Source organism: Leopardus geoffroyi, chromosome C3 (genome assembly GCF_018350155.1).
Source record: "Leopardus geoffroyi isolate Oge1 chromosome C3, O.geoffroyi_Oge1_pat1.0, whole genome shotgun sequence".
In the NCBI taxonomy this organism is placed as follows: Eukaryota; Metazoa; Chordata; class Mammalia; order Carnivora; family Felidae; genus Leopardus; species Leopardus geoffroyi.
In genome coordinates, this window is record NC_059338.1 from 115,706,044 (window position 1) to 115,725,159 (window position 19,116).

At 40.0% G+C, this 19,116-nt stretch overlaps 1 protein-coding gene across 3 annotated transcripts in view; it reads left to right on the forward strand.

Annotated features, from left to right (window-relative positions):
- The first annotated feature begins 5,441 nt into the window (after nucleotides 1-5,441).
- CC3H8orf88 (chromosome C3 C8orf88 homolog) overlaps nucleotides 5,442-19,116 on the forward strand; it is a 37,912-nt gene continuing 24,237 nt past the window's right edge. Inside the window, exons 1-3 of one of the 3 annotated variants that reach the window (XM_045454286.1) lie at nucleotides 5,442-5,547; nucleotides 13,262-13,360; nucleotides 15,384-15,457. In XM_045454286.1, coding sequence (XP_045310242.1) covers nucleotides 13,288-13,360; nucleotides 15,384-15,457 — 147 coding nt within the window. In that variant the 5' untranslated portion in view covers nucleotides 5,442-5,547; nucleotides 13,262-13,287. Of the gene's footprint in view, nucleotides 5,548-6,037; nucleotides 6,152-13,240; nucleotides 13,361-15,383; nucleotides 15,458-19,116 lie in introns of those variants that run through there. The other 2 variants (XM_045454283.1, XM_045454284.1) reach the window with 2 other exon arrangements.

Sequence of the window (19,116 nt, forward strand, 5' to 3'; positions counted from 1 at the left end):
ATATGCCCTTGATTTAAGCGTCAACGTGAATGGTAATGCTCTGGTCTGGACTCAGTTCTGATTCCCTCAAGTCTAATGACCTTTACCTCTGCTCCACTTCTGCTATTCACCTCTAGGTGTACAGTGTGCTCATACTTAGAACCACTCCATCTCTAAAGTCTTACACTCAGATGTCCACTCTCTGGACACATACCTCTTCTATTCTTACAAATTTCTCACTCTCTTGGTACCACTATTCATGAATACCACTTTCAACACTTCCAGTTTCTTAATTATTCTTCCACTCCATCGTCTTGTCTATATTTAGCAATGAATCCCACAACCACACAGATTAATACCACTACAGATTTTTAGTTTTCACCTTCAGCTACTCCTCAGCCTTGTGTGCCTGTCTCCGGCTCTCTGTGTAAATTTCCCACAGGTACTATTTGCAAACTTCAAAGTCCTATAGCCCCTTATCATACTTTCTGCAGGAGACCCCCTTCCTCTCATAGCAGATGATTTATCGTAACTGTTCTTTCCTTTGTCCCTGCCCTCCACCTACCATCCCATTCCCTCTTTCTTCCTCAGGGAACTCACAATATTTTGTCATTATTTCTATCCATCTAGCTGCCCACATCAATAACTGGCCTCAGCATTTTCACTTCTCATTCTCCTACCCTTTACAGTCCATCTGGTTTCCTTTGTTCTCTCAAATACATGCACTTCTCTTTCTTCGTGCCCCTACCTACCTTACTTGTGGCTCTCATCAGCAGGGCCTGGGGGACGGTGAACGTCTATGCATTGATCTCTCTGCTGCCGTTCTTGGTTTGCCTGCTACCTGTCCCTCTCCTTGACCCATGTTAAACAGTTACTTGGGTGATTCCTTTCCAAACACACATACAATCTTATCATGTCTAAAGTCCTTCATGTCTAAGTCCTTCAATGTCTCTCTGTACCCTTTAGGAGACAAAAGACCATACTTCTGTAGCCTAATACTGAACCACTGACTCAAGCAGCACCTCATGTTTTGTGTTTCTGCAGTACTGAATTACTAGTGTTTTTTGTATTCACTGTTGTTCCATTTCTGTATGCCTTTGGACATGTCCTTCTGGCGGCACGGCATATCCCTAAGTTGGTAAACTCCTTTTTATCCTTGGAAATCCTGCTCAGGCATTACCGCCTCTAGGAACTCTTCCGTGGTCCCTCTTCCTCCTGTCATGCCCAGATAGAATTATTTCCTTGTACAACTTCTGTGCTAAGTATACACTTCTAACTACTGCATATACCACCCTCTCTATTTTACTTATTAGTTTATAGGTACCCTTAAGACTATCTTTCTCATCTTGCTGATTGTTCCTCGGTCATACTGAGTCTTATCTCACTTTGTCTTCGTATCCTCAGCGACTGGCATCTAACAGCCATAGGTCTTCAAAACGTTTTTGGTGGTGGTGTTGTTTTCCTGAGCTGAGATGAATAGAACCAAGTCTCTATGGTTTTTCATGTATTGCTGTCATGATGATGTGTGTGTGCGTCTGTGTGTATATGTATCCGTACAATGTTTTGTAAATGTGGAAGAAGTGAATGAGAGGCAGACTACTGGCAGGAGGCTAGTTAGGAGATCATTTCGTAAACACTCCATGATTGCTGCCCTATTCAGCTTTTCCCAACTCTCGAGGCTAATAAGAAGTACCACGCAGGCACACACGTACACACTGGGAGTGCCTTTATCTTCACCATTAGCTTATTGAATTAGAATTGTGTTTGTGAATCTGCAACCTCGCCAGACGGTACATTTCATGAAAGCAGGTAACCGGTTTGTGTGTGTGTTATTGGTGCTCATATAGGGTTTTATTCACTAAAAGGAAGGTACTGTGAATAAGATATGAAATGTAATGACAACAAAAACCTCTACTTACAATTAATAAAAGGCATTTAATTGTGAGCTATTATCTTTCTAATTGGGATTCCTATTTCCACTCTTGTTTTCCCTCAATCCGCTCTCCAAACCTTTTTTTTTTTTTTAAACCAAAGTGAATGTTTACTTAGAATGAGAGAAGCAATGCAATGACAACCAGTTACAAATTTTAAAAAGCTGACTGACAAATGCCAGGCATTAAAAAAATCCTTAAAAATATTTAACTGCCTGAACCACCCCTCTACTTAACCTATATTTTTAACTTCGAAGTATTTTTTTAAAGTTGATTTATTTTGAGAGAGAGAGACAGAGACAGAGAGAGAGAAAGCAGTAGAGGGGTAAAGAGAGAAGGAGAGAGAGAATGTTAAGCAGGCCCGACTCCAGGCTCAATCCCAAGAACCTTGAGATCATGACCTGAGCTGAAATCAAGATCTGGACGCTCAATGGACTGAACCAGCCCAGACGCCTAACTTTTATGTATTTTGATTGACTCTTCCTTTGAAAATTTTGTAACACATTTTCTTTGTGAAAGTAAATAGTTTGGTAATATCTTCAGCATAGTTGATCAACATTTATTTTTTATTATTGAAAATTTAGAGAAGTTGATTTCAATCATAACTCATTTAGTAATAATATGTCAGTTTTTAGTAGTGCTAATTTTGGGGAAACCTGTGGAGTTCCTTATGTGAGCTTAGTGATTACAGAACATTTCAAGTTTTTCTTGATCAGTGTGATTAACCTTAAATATTCTTTTTTTTTTTAATTTTTTTTTTCAACGTTTATTTATTTTTGGGACAGAGAGAGACAGAGCATGAATGGGGGAGGGGCAGAGAGAGAGGGAGACACAGAATCGGAAACAGGCTCCAGGCTCTGAGCCATCAGCCCAGAGCCTGACGCGGGGCTCGAACTCACAGACCGCGAGATCATGACCTGGCTGAAGTCCGACGCTTAACCGACTGTGCCACCCAGGCGCCCCCAACCTTAAATATTCTTGAAATTACTCACTAACCTGTTGCCAAGCTGTTGTCATAGAAGGGTATTATCAATTCTAGATTATCCTTGTAGATGCTAGTATCTCTACTCAAATCAACAAGAAATTTTTTCAAGTTTAAAGTTTCAGTGTATTTATAGGATTCATTCTCCTTCAATTACCAAAAAAATTTGGAGTCTATTACTTCTATTTAAAACGTGTCTCAGGGCACCTGGGTGGCTCAGTGCCTCTTGATTTCAGCCCAGGTCAGGATCCCAGCGTCATGGGATGGAGCCCTGCATCGTGCTCCACACTTAATGTGGAGCCTGCTTTGGATTCCTCTCTCCCTTTGCCCTCTCCCTCCGCTCTCACACTGTCTCGCTGTCGCGCTGTTTTTGGTTTGATCAAAAAAAAAATTTTTTTCTTCTGGTTCACTTTTTTGTCACAATAATTTCTATTGATTTCATATAGTAATATATACAAACTAATTTTATTGTGTGATATATATAAATGTATATGTTATATTGTTAAATATATTCTTGAAGAAGAAAACTTCTGTTTTGACTACAGATGAGAACTGAATCCTACACTTATAATTTTCTACATCTGAGGTTGGAAAGATTTGACTCCATTGTCCACAGACTACTGGTGCTCCGTGCCTCTGACCCTGCACTTTTTAGGTTCTGATGCCAGGTAAGTTGTCTCAGTAGGGGTAGGAGTATTCCTGGAAGCTATTTCTACAACCAAATAGCAATAACTTGGGGGGCGCCTGGGTGGCTCAGTCAGTTGAGCGTCAGACTTCGCTCAGGTCATGCCATGATCTCACGGTTTGTGGGTTTGAGCCACAAATCGGGCTCACTGCTGTCAGTCTGTTAGTGTGGAACCTGCTTTGGATCTTCTGTCCCCCTTTCTCTGCCCCTCTCCTGCTAGAACTCTGTCTCTGTCTCTGTCTCTAAAACATTTAAATAGCAAAATCTTAACATTGCATGAAAGTGCTTCTGAAACCACACCTTTTTAAAAATGGTAAATCCTGGGGCGCCTGGGTGGCGCAGTCGGTTAAGCGTCCGACTTCAGCCAGGTCACGATCTCGCGGTCCGTGAGTTCGAGCCCCGCGTCGGGCTCTGGGCTGATGGCTCAGAGCCTGGAGCCTGTTTCCGATTCTGTGTCTCCCTCTCTCTCTCTGCCCCTCCCCCGTTCATGCTCTGTCTCTCTCTGTCCCAAAAATAAATAAACGTTGAAAAAAAAAAATGGTAAATCCTATCACATTAGTGCCCCACAGGAACCCTTCAATGTTTCCCATTGCTCTTATAATAAAATTAAACCTCCCTACTGGAACCTACAAAACCTTGTATGCTTTTGGCTTTTCCATCTCTCCAAACTCATCTTCAAGATTCTCTTCTTGCTTTTTCTCTTGTCCAGCCATACCGATTTCATATCAGTTTCTGAATTTTGCCAAATTTTGTTTTTCTTGCCCCAGGGCACTAAATCTAAATTCTGCTTACCTAGACACTTTTTTTCCTAGTCTTCATCAGCTTTAACGTGTACCTAGATGATCCCTTTTCAGAGAGGCATTCCTTCTTCCCCTATTCTAGACAAGCTTTCTTTTGCCTTTACACAACCTCCTTTGGATGTTACTTGTCTTTTGAGTTCTCTAAATACTTCTTCCAGAATGCATGAATTTTCTCAATCAACCTCCCTTTCCTAATATTCCATTATTGTCCATTAAATGCCTATGACATATGTCTGTGTATGTATATAGGCATATGTATGTATGGCTATATATTTTCTGTATTTCTAAAATAGCTGTTTGGATACCTCAACTTAAATATCCCATTATAATATATTTATGAGTCCCACTCTGAATTGATCATTTCCCTCCTCAAATCTGTTCAGCCTCTCGCATTCCCTACCTTATGTTACCACCACCTATTCACTTGTTTGCCCAAGTCAGAAACTCATGAGTTACCTAGATTCCCTTATTCACCCTTCCGTCCAATCTGTCACTAAACGTTGATTTCACTTCAGCAACATCTCTCAGATCTTCGCTACTTCTAGGACATAATTTCTTACTGGAGTCATTGCAAATGCCTCCCAGGAAGCCTCTTCGTGGGCCTATTTAACACTGCTGTATCCCCCTGCCCTCAAAATCTGCCCTCCATAACGGCTGTCAGAATGATCTCGCAAAATACTCAAAAGGACAAACTAAGAAAGAGTTAAGACCTAATTCATGTCCTCTTCTGTTTCATTTCCCCACTATCCGTTCCCCAACCCCAGCTACCCCACACTGGACACTTTGCCTTGGGCACTTCCTCCCCTCCTTTCCTGCCTTCTTTCCTCGGGCCAAATGCAACACACCAGGGGCCCAGCTCTGAAAACCGCTCCGACGCCCTAGCCCCGAGTCAGGTACTGAGCTCCCAGCCTAAATCTGCTCCTCTGGCACAGTACTTAGCACGCCTCCCATCCCCCCCAAGTGCCAGCTAGCGCAGGCGCCCGCCGGGTTGTGAGCCCGGGGACGACCAAACTACCCCGTTCCCCCGGGCAGCCGCCCCACGCCTCCTGCCAGCACCCAGAGGGGCGAATGAAATGAAAGAATAAAGGTGAAGACTGAAAACAAAAGATTCTGATGGAGGTGCTTCAACCATTCTTGGTCTTTGGGGACGGCAGTCTGAGTGAGATTAAGGTAACCGTTGCTGGCAGCTCGAATCCTAGCAGGACTCGGCGGGGAGAGCGGCCCGCGCCGTCGGGGCCGGCCGGCAGCTCTGACGCGGGAGGCCTCGCTCACAGAGGCGGCCTCGCTCACAGTCGCTGCCTGGAGCCCGACGCCCGCCCGGCGCAGGCGGCTCGCCTCGCGTCTCCCCGTTTCCGGCGAGGAGGGCCGCCGACTGGGGTCCCGGAGGCTGTTCATGCGGGCGCGCCCCGTCCAAGGCAAGCCTGCCAGCACCTCGGAGAGGCCACCCCCGGCCTCCTCCGCACTGCGCGCGGACAGCCAGAAGCCCGCTCGCCCAGCACGCCCGGGAAGGCGCGCGCGCTGCCGGCTTAACGGTTCTGGCCCCGCGCGGCGGAGCTCCGGACCCGGCACCGCAGGCCCCGCCCCCGCTCCCGCCCCCTGTCCGCCTCGCGCCCCTCGGAGCCGCAGTCGGCCCCGCCTCCGCTGCCGCCGCCCCCGGCCTCGAGCGGACGCGCGGCGGGAGCCGTTCCCCGACGGGCAGCGGGGCGCTGGGCCGCCGCGTTTGGGTTGAGCGCGGCGACGCTGCTGCCCCGAAATCTTCCCCGATCTTGAGGCGGTAGGTGACTGGGGAGGATGAACCGATCTGGGGGGTGGGGGGCAGAAGTCGGGCCCGGGGTGTGAGGAGGCGGTGGGCGCCCTCCGAGCTCGGACACCGGGAGAGTTGTGAGGGAGGGGGTCCCCGGGGTCGGGGGGGACAAATCCGGCAAGGCCCCCCAGGGCCTCCTAGGTGGGTGGTAGAGTGCTAAGGGGGCGAGCCCGTCGGGAGGAAAGGGTGGTGACTGTTGTGGGAACACCTGGCGAAGGGCGAGGGGCCAGGGGCCGAGGGAGAGTTACACTGGTGAAGGCATAATTAAAACAAAAAACAAAAACGCCAGAAAAAAGTAAGTACATAGCGCCCTCTGTCCCAGGACCTGGTCCTTGGTGGTGCGATGGTTTGAAGACTTTGTCCCCCATACCCTGGCACCATCACTACTATTTTTGAGGCAAATTTCAACAGTAAATCAATAATTAATTAGATTAAATTACAGACAATAAAAAAGAAAGCCCAATAGGAAAAAGAGAGCCAAGAAACATATATACGGTTAATTCGCAGAATCAAATGGTTCGTGAAAGTAACGGAAGGTATTTCGCAGAAGTTGTAAGTAAAGATACGCCATTAAAAAAACCTGAGATATAATTGACATCTAACGGTTTCAGGTTTACGACATAATGATTCAATATTTGTACCAAGAGGTTTTAATTACTGATATTTTAGGCAAAGTTAAAGAAAAGGACAGTTACATCAGTTGTGACCCCAAGTGCACATTATCTGGACAGTTTTTATCCTACCTAAGTGTTAAATTTTGTTTGTATTGCAAGGTACATCACAGACCAAAAAGGTTTTTTTTGGTAAGTTGTAAAGAGAAGGCATGAAATGGAAAGTATTTTATGGAACGCTCTCTCCTCTTACAACTTTTTTGATAGTTTAAATTTTTCTCTCATTTGGCAGCCTGATTTGTGGAATATAAAATATCTTTTATCACCTAAGTCGTAGTCGGTTTATGTCTTAACTCCCCTGTATTTCCTTTATATTATTTTCATCTATCAGTTTATCAGTCTGTGCTGTTTACTTGCAAAGAGCATTTGGTTTCAAGGAATCCTAACTTAGCATAATAGTATTTTGAAGTTGAAAATTGAGATTAAATCCTGTCTGATTATCACATGGGACATATACATGAGGTAGATGAAGGCATGGTCTTTCTACTTCTCAGATTATTTAATTTTATATGATTGTATTTCTTTTTGTTTTAATTCCAGTGTAAAGTGTTATGTTAGTTTCAGGTGTATAACATAGTGATTCAGCAATTCCATGTATTACTCATTAAGATAAGTGACTCTTAATCCCATTCACCTATTTCCCTCATGCCCCTGCTTCACCTTCCCTCTGGGAACCATTTGTTCTCTATTTTTAAGGGTGTAGGGTTTTTGTTTTTGTTTTTGTTTAATCTCTTTTTTTCTTTGTTCATTTATTTTGTTTCTTAAATTCCACAAGAGTGAAATTTCGTATTTTGTGTTTTTCTGACTGGCATATTTCGCTTAGCATTATACTCTAGATCCATCCATGTTGTTGCAAGTGGGGGGGATTTCAGTCTTTTTTTTTTTTTTTAATTTTTTTTTAATTTTTTTTTTCAACGTTTATTTATTTTTGGGACAGAGAGAGACAGAGCATGAACGGGGGAGGGGCAGAGAGAGAGGGAGACACAGAATCGGAAACAGGCTCCAGGCTCTGAGCCATCAGCCCAGAGCCCGACGCGGGGCTCGAACCCACGGACCGCGAGATCGTGACCTGGCTAAAGTCGGACGCTTAACCGACTGCGCCACCCAGGCACCCCATTGATTTCAGTCTTTTTTTATGGCTGAATAATATTCCATTGTGTGTATATGTTTATATATATAAGCGTGTGTGTGTGTGTGTATATATATGTATATATATATATCACATACTCTTTATCCATTCATCTGTATGATCTTATTAATTGCAGCAGAATCATCAGCATTTTCTAAAGAAATAGAGAATTTAGATTGGAAATTATTAGTATCCAGCTTCTAAATACAGTACATAGTATTTTTCTTAAGTTGTGACCCGTGGTAAGTTTGGCACTGTTATACCATGTCTACAGAATAAGGAAAGCATAGTAATCATGTAATTTATTTAGTATTCTAAGAAAAATTATAAATTGAGGAAATGGAAATTATTTATATATGCTAGTTTATTCAGCAAGTCTATTTATATATAAATGTTCTAATTCATTAAAAAAAACCCATATACGCAGTGTCCATATGGAATAGTAGAGAGTCCTATGTCTTTCTTTTACTTACCAAACATGCAAGTTTAGAGACAAGGGCATGAACTTTATAGTTAAATCCTCATTTTCGCCATATATATACTAGGTGATCTTGAGAATCTCTCTTCTTTTTCTGAGCATCAGGTTTTACATCTGTAAGATGACTAATAGTGATTCCCTACAGTATTTAATGTGTGGCTCAAAATGAAAGAACATATGTAAAGCATTTAGCATATAATAGGACCTCAAAAATGGAGTTTTAATAAAAAATGAATGGCATACGTTGCATAGTAAGATTATGTCCCAATTGGTCTGGGACATTGGTGGGTCCTTAGGATTTATATTTAGTTTGAATTGTTTTTTTTGAACAGAAAAGGAACCTAAGATATACTTTAGTATTGCTAGATGTAGAATAGCAACTGAAGCTTTCTGACATGGCAGTTGGCTTCTTGAGATGATTTGTTGACTATGTGTAAACTTGAAAAAAAAAAAAAAACAAAACTATTCAGTAGCTAGTTCTCAGCATGTATTAATAGAATGAAATTTTTGAGACGGTGGATCAAAATGCTTTTTTAAAAAATATACCACAAAGCTATATATTCATAGTTTAAAAGACAACTCTATGATTGGCCAACTACTTATTATCCAGTGTTTTAAGTACGATTTTTTTTGCTTCTGCAAGTGTTGTCCTTTGTAACAGTTGATACCATAAAGGCCTACCCTAGGTAGTATTAGTAGCTTCAAAGGAAACTTTTGGAGCTCTATATTGGGTGAGTGAAGCAGGCATTCGTTTAAGATTGAAGTTATTTTGTATAATATTTTTGTAGTTAAATCTTTATGATTTTTGACCTAAACTGAGAGTTAGGCTTTGGTTTGTGGAGTCCTGTCCTTCATAGATTTCAATCCTGTGATTCAGTTTTTCAATAATAATTACTGTAATAATTAATGTAAATACTTGCCTTTTCCATTAATAACACTGTTTAAGACATGATGCTGTTGTATACTGTGAATTCCAAACTTATTCCCTATAATGTCAGTGTCTCTATATAGAAACAGTTTACTTAAAAAAATTAAATACTATATGACATCATCTTTTCTCATTTCCTTAACTGATAGGAATTTATGTATCTGGAGCCTTTGCTATATTTTTCCTACTATAAATTGAAAGGGTGGGCGATACTAAAAGATCTTTTATTTTTTGTTTATATACTTGTGTTGCAAAATCATATAATAGTTCTGTAACTCCCCAACTCTTGAAAATCCCTAGTTTGAATACCGTGGATTTGCATTGCTCAGCAACTGGAAAAAACTTTACAACCTATCAACTCAATTTCAGCTGAGCAGTGAAAAACAAGAAAGTGTGTGCCAAAGTACTCTATTGTATTCTGATTCATTAGTTTCATATGGGAAACAGGATGGAAAGTTACTACATGCTAGTATTAGGGTCCTAATTAAAATGTCTAGGATAAACATTAAATAACACAACATTAGATTGCTTTTTGGTCCTTATTTAAGATTTTCTTTCCACATAGAAAATGTTCAATAAATATTTGTCTGAAATTTTTTTTGCTACATATGCTTATAAGTTTTTTTTTGTTTCTTATTATATCAAAGTTGTATTGCCAAAAAGTACGGACGGCATGAGTTTTGTTTAGAAGGTTGCTAATAGCCATGTTGAAATACCAGTTAAGAGACACATCGCAAAAGCTCCATAGGTATTAATGAGGAATACTAGCTGGCTCTCCAAACTTCAGGAAAAAGTAACTGTTTTTGCACTTAGTTATCAGTGCTAACTTTGAGAAGTTGTTTATAAATTTATGATTTTAACATTTGAGTAATGTCTAGAGCCATTTTTTTTTTACTTATTGTTTAATTGAAATCCAACTTAGTTAACATACAGTGTAATAATGATTTCAGGAATAGAATTTAGTGATTCATCACTTACATATGACACCCAGTGTTCATCCCAACAAGTGCCTCCTTAATGCCCATCCCCCATTCAGCCCATCCCCCCACCGAACACCCCTCCAGCAACCCTCAGCTTTTAATCTGTATTTAAGAATCTCTTATGGTTTGTCTCCCTGTTTTTTGCTTCCCTTCCCCTTTGTTCATCAGTTTTGTTTCTTAAATTCCACATATGAGTGAAATCATATGATACTTGTCTTTCTCTGATTGACTTACTTTGCTTAGCATAAAATGTTCCGAGGCATTTATAAATAGGTAAAAGTATGTTTTTGGAGCTAACAGGGAGTTATTAACCCTATTATATACTTAGGGAAACAGTCATTTAGGTAATGATCTGCTTAAAATCATATGGTTACATTTGTCTTTGGATAAGCAGATATGAAGTCAGGTGGAATTTTATTTTTAGTTTTGTCTTAATAGGCATCATTATTTGAAAAGCTATATCCTATTCAGGCATCAGAAAGTTTTAGTTATATTTAGAAGGTATTTAAATTTATAGATTTATTTAGTAAAACCAATTATGTTGCAGGTACTATGATACGAAGATAAGTAAGATACAGTTTTTTTGGTGTCAGCTAACTCGGTCTAATCAAACACATGAAATAGATTTACTGTGGTACATTTTAGAATAGTTAATAAAATACAGTAGGGGTCAGTGGAAGAGGAAAAATAAATTATTGTTATTTTACCGCCAACTATTTGTTAGGAACTAGAAAGCTTCATGTGAACTATTTTATTTAACATTACTGTTGAGACATGAGAATATTTTCCAAGCAAGTAACTTGATCTTGGTCTTGAAAAACGAATAGAACTTTGGGAGAAGAACAGCAGGGAGAGTGAAGGAACTCTAGAATGTATAAGTATAGGGTAAAACAAAATAACATTTGTGAATTCAACAATCTATTAAACACCCACAGTGTTCTAGACACTGTACTAGGCACTGGTGATAGACCTGTATGATAGAACTGTAATTTAACGGTCAGGTAAAAGGTAATTGCGACTAGTGCAGTAAATACCACATTGGAAGAGGGTAGATACAGGGGTGTTTTGTGAGCACATAAGGGTACGAACCTGTTCAGTTCTGCCTGGGTACGGGGTGGAAAATGGTTGGGGAGATTCTTGATTCTTTTTGGCCAGAAGCGTGAACATGGCATGCTATCACTTCCTAGACTCAGGATCTTGGGCAAGATACCTAATTTCTCTAAGCTTGATCTGTAAAATTAGTATTATTGAAAAATAATGAGGCTAACATTTATTGAGCTCTTACTGTGTGCCAGACATTGTGCTAATACTTTATACACATAATTTAGTTTTCACATCAAACCTAGGAGGTAGAGGCTATTGTTTTCCGTAGTTATATAACTAGGTGCTGGAGCCATAATATTAACAACAGGTAGGCTCACCTGAGACCTGAGATTTCACTCTTCATTGTGCCTAATTGATAGAGTTGTTCTGAATCTTAAATAACGTAACTTAGGTAAATAGTTTACTCTGCATGACACATGGATGTTGGCCTCTGTTTCTATTATGAATAATCCAGGAGGTGATGAGGAACTGACGTTTTCTAAGCAGGTATGTGTATGTAAAGGGATCATAGTTTGGAGAGAAAGAGGTTATATTTACCCATTTGTTCAGCACCTACTTTGGATCCAGTCCAGGTACTGTTAGTTGCCAGGGAAAGGGGGTGAATGAAAATATTGTTCCTCAGTTACAGAATCTGCTCCTCACTTTTGCCAAGTATGGAAGACAAACAGCCATTATGTAGAGTACAATGTTCTTAATGCCATGATGTGGGCATAATCTCTGTGTCCCAGGAACATAGGGAGACAAGGGAGTTTTTAAATCCCACTGAGTGATCAGGGAGATGAATTCAGAGTTATTGTGGAACCAAAAGAGTAGTGGCGAGAATGAAGAAAATAGATTTGAGAAATAGTTTGGAAGTAGAATGGACAGGAATTAGGAGACTAATGGTGTGGAGACTTTTATTTTAGATCTTATTTAGCCAAAGTTGGTCTGAGGGAGTTGGTGAAGACTTTAAGGACGACAGGAGGACGAGCATCTTTGGAGTCAAAGTAATGAATTTGATTTTGGATATGTTGAATTTGAGGTGTCTGTGATAAGATATAAATGGAAATATCTTTAGAAAAATGGAACTGGGATTTAAAAGAGAGGTAGGTGCTATATGTATAAATTAGGGCATGTCTATCACGTAGATAGGTAGTTGAAATCATGAGGAGAGTAGATCAGGTCAACGAAGAGGATCGAAGCCAAATTTGGAAGAATTCCTGAATTTCATTGGAGAAAGGAAGAGGAATAAGCTAAGGAAGTTAGAAGAGGTAGTCAAAGGTATAGGAAACCAAAAGAAAAGCCAGGCAAGTTAAAGGAGTAAAATGTTTTAAAAGAGGGAATGTTCCATCATGACAGATGCTATAAAGATTGTCACATATTATTTTAAGGGCTTGTGATTTTTTCCACCTTAACTCCTTAACTTATAAGGTGTAGGTATCTTCAAATGAGTGTTGTGGTTTTATATATATATACATATACATAATATATATATGTATTTATATATATATATAAAATTTGTTAGGGGCGCCTGGGTGGCGCAGTCGGTTAAGCGTCTGACTTCAGCCAGGTCACCATCTCGCGGTCCGTGAGTTCGAGCCCTGCGTCAGGCTCTGGGCTGATGGCTCAGAGCCTGGAGCCTGTTTCAGATTCTGTGTCTCCCTCTCTCTCTGCCCCTCCCCCGCTCATGCTCTGTCTCTCTCTGTCCCAAAAATAAATAAACGTTGATGCTGTTACTTTAAAAAAAAAAATTTGTTAAAGCATTTTGATTATCTTGTTGAAAAGATCAGATATCTTTTTCCCTCTTCAAGTATGGAACTTCAAGGTCTTTGTGATAATGGAAACCAAAAAATTGATTGGTAAACCGCTTCAACCAGCAAGACCTGTTCGTCATCTGACTTCTCCCCCTGGTAAGTAATCTCGAATATACATCTTTAGAGATGAATTGGATAATGGCTAAGTAGTATTTGAAAGGCGAACTCATATATAAAGTGATTGTTTATGGTGGATAGAGAATAATGAAAACTAATGGTCTCCTTTGTTTGAAGAGTTTAAAAGTATTACCAAAGAAAAAGAGTCTTACTAGTCTCCCACTGCATAGGCTACCAGACCAGCAAAGGTAGGAAGAAGAATAGGTCTTGCCTGAGAAAAACTGTATGTATTTATTTTCATGTCTCATTTTCATGGTTAACTGGCTTCTGCTTAAAATGATATTCTCAACCCAAATTGTGCCCGGTGATTATGGTCACTGTAGAGCAAAGCAATCATGAGGGAGAGAGAATTGGCCTTTAAAAAAAAATTCCTAACTGCATATAAATGAATGAATGGATGAATTAATTACTGAATACAGGCAAAACAACAGTTACAGGTTAGGGCTATACTTGAGTTGGAACATACGGTATTATTTTTCGGAAAATCTAAACAAAAATTTCTAAAATTAAAAATTTCTCTTTTGCTCACAAAACTAGGATTTGGGGCAAATTCTTAAAATACTTTCCTTAATTGGAATATTAACCTTTTAGTTTTTCATTGTTGAAAAAATGTCTTCTATATTCTAACTTAGGGGTGTGTGTGTGTGTGTGTGTGTGTGTGTGTGTACACATACATGTATGCATTTTTAATCAATTATTAAATTAATTAAGTTAAATATTAATATACAAATCTATTTCTCACCATCCTATCAAAATACTCTTTGGTCCATCCTATTAAAATACTCTTTGGTCCATGTGTTCAACTGAGTAACTTGCTATTCAGAAAAAGGAAAAAAAAAATAGCTCTTTTGTTGGGTGCAAAGATGAAGGAGAAAAGATAGAAAGGGCACCAGTTCCTCAATCTTCTGTTTATTCTCCCATCCTTGGTTCTTACAAGGAAGATGGTCTCTACTTTGGTCATGTTTCTTCTGAAGATGGCTGTGTGACTTAAGACAGACAAATGAAATTAAGGAATCTTCTGGACCATAGCTTTGGCAGTGTTGATGCCATGTTCTCTCTCTCTCTCTCTCTCTCTCTCTCTCTCTTTTAAATGTTTATTTATTTATTTTTGAAAGAGAGCATGAGCACGGGAGGGGCAGAGAGAGAGAGGGAGACAGAATCCCAAGTAGGCTGCATGCTGTCAGCACAGAGCCTGGCACCAGGCTTGATCTCATGAACCATGAGATCATGACCTGAGCCGAAATCGAGAGTTGGACGATTAACCCACTCAGCCACCCAGGTGCCCTGATGCATCTCCTTCTGGTGTGCTGAAGAAGCAGTTGTTTAGGATCAAGTCTCAGATTTTCTGGTAAAGGGAAGGGTATAAAGCCATTGGCAGCAGCTCCTTCTGTGACCAGCCTTTTCACAGCACCTCTCACTCCCTCGTCTGTACAGATGCAGTTTTTTGTTCATCCTTTCCCTCCAAGGCCCTTGTAGGGGCAAAAGGTAGTGGGCTCATCTCTCATTTAATTATATCCTCTTAAGATCCAGGAAGGAGTGGGTTTATTGGGTGGAAAAGCTTAATAAATCAGAAATTAATTTTGGCCTTTTTCAATATACTTCTTCTGTACTCCTTAACTAGCTCACATCCCCCCAAAATTGTTTTTAAGATCCAGATAGAATTACTTCCTTTTGCGAAGCTTTCTTCTATATCACAAAGCCCTAGTATCTTCTCTGTACCTCTCAGATAACTTGTTTTTATCATAGTAATTGTTTATGAGCTTGTTTCTCAAAACAGACCATGAGCTCTTTTATCTCTGAACTCTTTTCACACTTACACACCCATTCCGTAACATAGTGGGTGACATTTCATAGTGTTTTATAGTGTTGAATGAATGTTTGTTGAGTAGAGGAACCATCAGAAAATATTTCAAAACAGTGCCTAGAATATTTTGGGTACTTAAGGTTTTTAGGTTGTGGTAATGGGTATTTAATGTAGTTTTCTTTTTTTCTGTCCTCATAGGAGCAGTATTCCCTTTCAACTTTCAAAACGAATATCCGTGCAAAACTCAGTGCTTACAAAGCGGAGTTAGCAGAGTAAGTCCTAGAAATTATAATAAAATGAAGCATTACAGACTGGAAGATAACATTTGTTAGATGGGTATTTTATGTGGGGCACTGTGCTGGGTGCTTTATATAGTTTTTTTTTTTTTGGAATTTTTGAAATTATTTTTTAAGTTTATATACTTATTTTGAGAGAGAGGGGTGGGGAGGGGCAGAGAGAGAGGGAGAGTCCCAAGCAGGCTCTGCACTGCCAGTGTGGAGCCTGATGTGGGACTCGAACTCACAAATCGTGAGATCATGACCTGAGCTAAAATCAAGAGTTTCATGTTTAACAGACTGAACTACCCGGGTGCCCCATGCTTTATATACTTTTTGAAATTATATTAAAGAAAATTATACCTGTTGCCCACCATTTTCAAGCCTAAACATTTTGCTATATTTGTTTGTTTTAGAAAATGTTAAAGAAAAAACCTAACTAAGATAATGTTCAAAACCCTCTATATCCCTCCACTATCTCATTTTCTTTTTTTAATTTTATCTTATTTTATTTATTCTCAAGTTAGTTAACATACAGTGTAGTCTTGGCTTTAGGATAGAATCCCACCATTTCATTTTCTTCACACCCTCCTCTTCTCACTCCACGTGTAGGTATGTGAGAATAGTTCTCATTGTGCAGTGTAATCTTATTTTCTGCCATCCCCAAGCATTGCATTAAGGGTGCGCCTTGGGACTTGTCCTGGAGATGGGTCCAGAGAGGGGGTAGCTGGCCTGAGAGAGACACAGCCACATGCCAGGGTTCTGAGAGGAAGATGAGCTTGAGTCCCGGCCCTGTCACTTCCCAGCCCCGTGCCTGGCGTGAGTGATTTCTTTCACTTGTCAGAGCCTCAGTTTCCTCACCTGAAAATGGGGCTACTAGGTTGGTGTAAGGAGGAGGCAGCAGTGAGCTGAGGCTCCCAAAGTTATGAGCACTGTGTCTGGCATGTAGTAACTGCTCTCTCCATTTGTGCAGCAGTTCTCCCGGCTGTGTCTGTGGACCGTGTCCCCTCCACCATCCCATTGTCTTCTCACCTTCCTTCTCACCTTCTTCCAAATGTTCTCGATTTGTTACTGTTTTCATGAATGTGTTCATACTTTTGCTACAACAAATAGAATTGTTTTAACTGTTTTGTAATTTTATATAAATAGTACTGTACCCACATGTGTTTTTGCCATTCTTTTCTCATTTAGGTTTATGTTTTAAACTATCTACCTTTTTGAAGAAGTACAATAATCAAAATTGAAAACATACAAAATGGCATGAATGGAAAATTTCCCTGCAATCTCTATCCCATAGTCACTGATTTCCTCTGATCAGAAGTAACCATTCTACCAGTTTCTTACGTAGATACTTCTAGAAATAGATAATGCATGCATAAGAATAAGTATATTCATAATAAATAGAATATTAGGCAACTTGTAAAATGAATACAGCAGTTCTATATGTGCTGACATAAAAAAATCTCTTTTTATATACAAATAACTGCATTTATTTTGTTGTTCATTTTCTCTTGATGGGCTTGGCACTTGTTTCTATATTATAGTAAATGCTACAGCGAACATCCCTCCATATATTTTATACATGTTCGAGAGGTTCTCTGCATTAGAAAACTGAAGTAGTAGTAGTATGTTAGCAGGTAATCTTTATAAGAAACGGGTGGTATGTTTTCTGAAGTGGTTGTACTTACATTCCCACCAGTAGTATGTGCCGGTTACAGTTGCTTCAGAGCCTGCCACTTTTTAGCCATTTTAGGATGTGAGTGTTAGTATCTAATTATATTTTATTTATTTATTTATTTATTTATTTATTTATTTATTTATTTATTTATAATTTACATCCAAGTTAGCATATAGTGCAATAATGATTTCATGAGTAGATTCCAGTGATTCATTCCCTATGTATAACACCCAGTGCTCATCCCAGCAAGTGTCTTCCTTAGTGCCCCTCAGCCGTTTAGCCCATCCCCCCACCCACAGCCCCTCCAGCAATCCTCTGTTTGTTCTCCATATTTAAGAGTCTCATGTTTTGTCCCCCTCCCTGTTTTTATATTATTTTTGCTTCGCTTCCCTTCTGTTCATCTGTTCTGTATCTTAAATTCCACATATGAATGAAGTCATATGATATTTGTCTTTCTCTGACCGACTTATTTCCCTTAGCATAATACCCTCTAGTTCCATCCACGTTGTTGTAAATGGCAAGATTTCATTCTTTCGATTGCTGAGTAATACTCCATTGTGTGTGTGTGTGTGTGTGTGTGTGTGTGTATACACACCACATCTTCTTTTTTTTAATGTTTATTTTTGACAGAGAGCGAGACAGAGACAAAGACAGAGTGTGAGTAGGGGAGGGTCAGAGAGAGAGGGAGACACAGAATCTGAAGCAGGCTCGAGGCTCTGAGCCATCAGCACAGAGCCCAACATGGGGCTTGAACTCACGAACCGTGAGATCACGACCTGAGCTGAAGTTGGATGCTCAACCGACTGAGACACCCAGGCGCCCCCATTCCACATCTTCTTTATCCATTCATCTGTCGATGGACATTTGGGCTCTTTCCATAATTTGGCTATGGTCAATAGCACTGCTATAAACATTGGGGTGTATGTGCCCCTTCAAAACAGTACACTTGTATCCCTTGGATATATACTTAGTAGTGCAATTGCTGGGTCATGGGGTATTTTTAACATTTTTGAGGAACCTCTTGAAGTTTTCCATAGTGGCTGTACCAGTTTGCATTCCACCAGCAGTGCAAAGGAGATCTTCTTTCTCCACATCCTCGCCAACATCTGTTGTTCCCTGACTTATTAATTTTAGCCATTCTGACTGGTATGAGGTGGTATCTCATTGTGGTTTTAATTCGTATTTCCCTGATGATGAGTGATGTTGAGCATCTTTTCATGTGTCGGTTGGCCATCTGGATGTCTTCTTTGGAAAAGTGTCTTTTCATGTCTTTTGCCCATTTCTTCACTGGATTATTTTTTGGGTGTTGAGTTTCATAAGTTCTTTATAGATTCTGGATACTAATCCTTTATCTGATATGTCATTTGCAAATATCTTTTCCCATTCAGTTAGTTGCCTTTTATTTTTGCTGATAGTTTCCTTTGCTGTGCAGAAGCTTTTTATCTTGATGAGGTCCCAATAGTGCATTTTTGCTTTTGTTTCCCTTGCCTCTGTAGACGTGTTGAGTAAGAAGTTGCTGCGGCCAAGGTCAAAGAGGTTTTTTCCTGCTTTCTCCTATAGGATTTTGATGGCTTCCTGTTTAGGTCTTTCATCCATTTTGAATTTATTTTTGTGGTGTAAAAAAAGTGGTCCAGGTTCATTTTTCTGCATGTCGCTGTCCAGCTTTCCTAACACCATTTGCTGAAGAGACTGTCTTTATTCCTTTCGATATTCTTTCCTGCTCTTGTCAAAGATTAGTTGGCCATATGTTTGTGGGTCCATTTCTGGGTCCTCTATTCTGTTCTATTGATCTAAGTATCTGTTTTTGTGCCAGCACCATACTGTCTTGATAATTAGAGCTTTGTAATACACCTTGAAGTCCTGGATTGTGATGCCTCCAGCTTTGGCTTTCATTTTCAAGATTGCTTTGGCTCTTTGGGATCTTTTCTGGTTCCATACAAACTTTAGGATTGTTTGTTCTAGCTCTGTGAAGAATGCT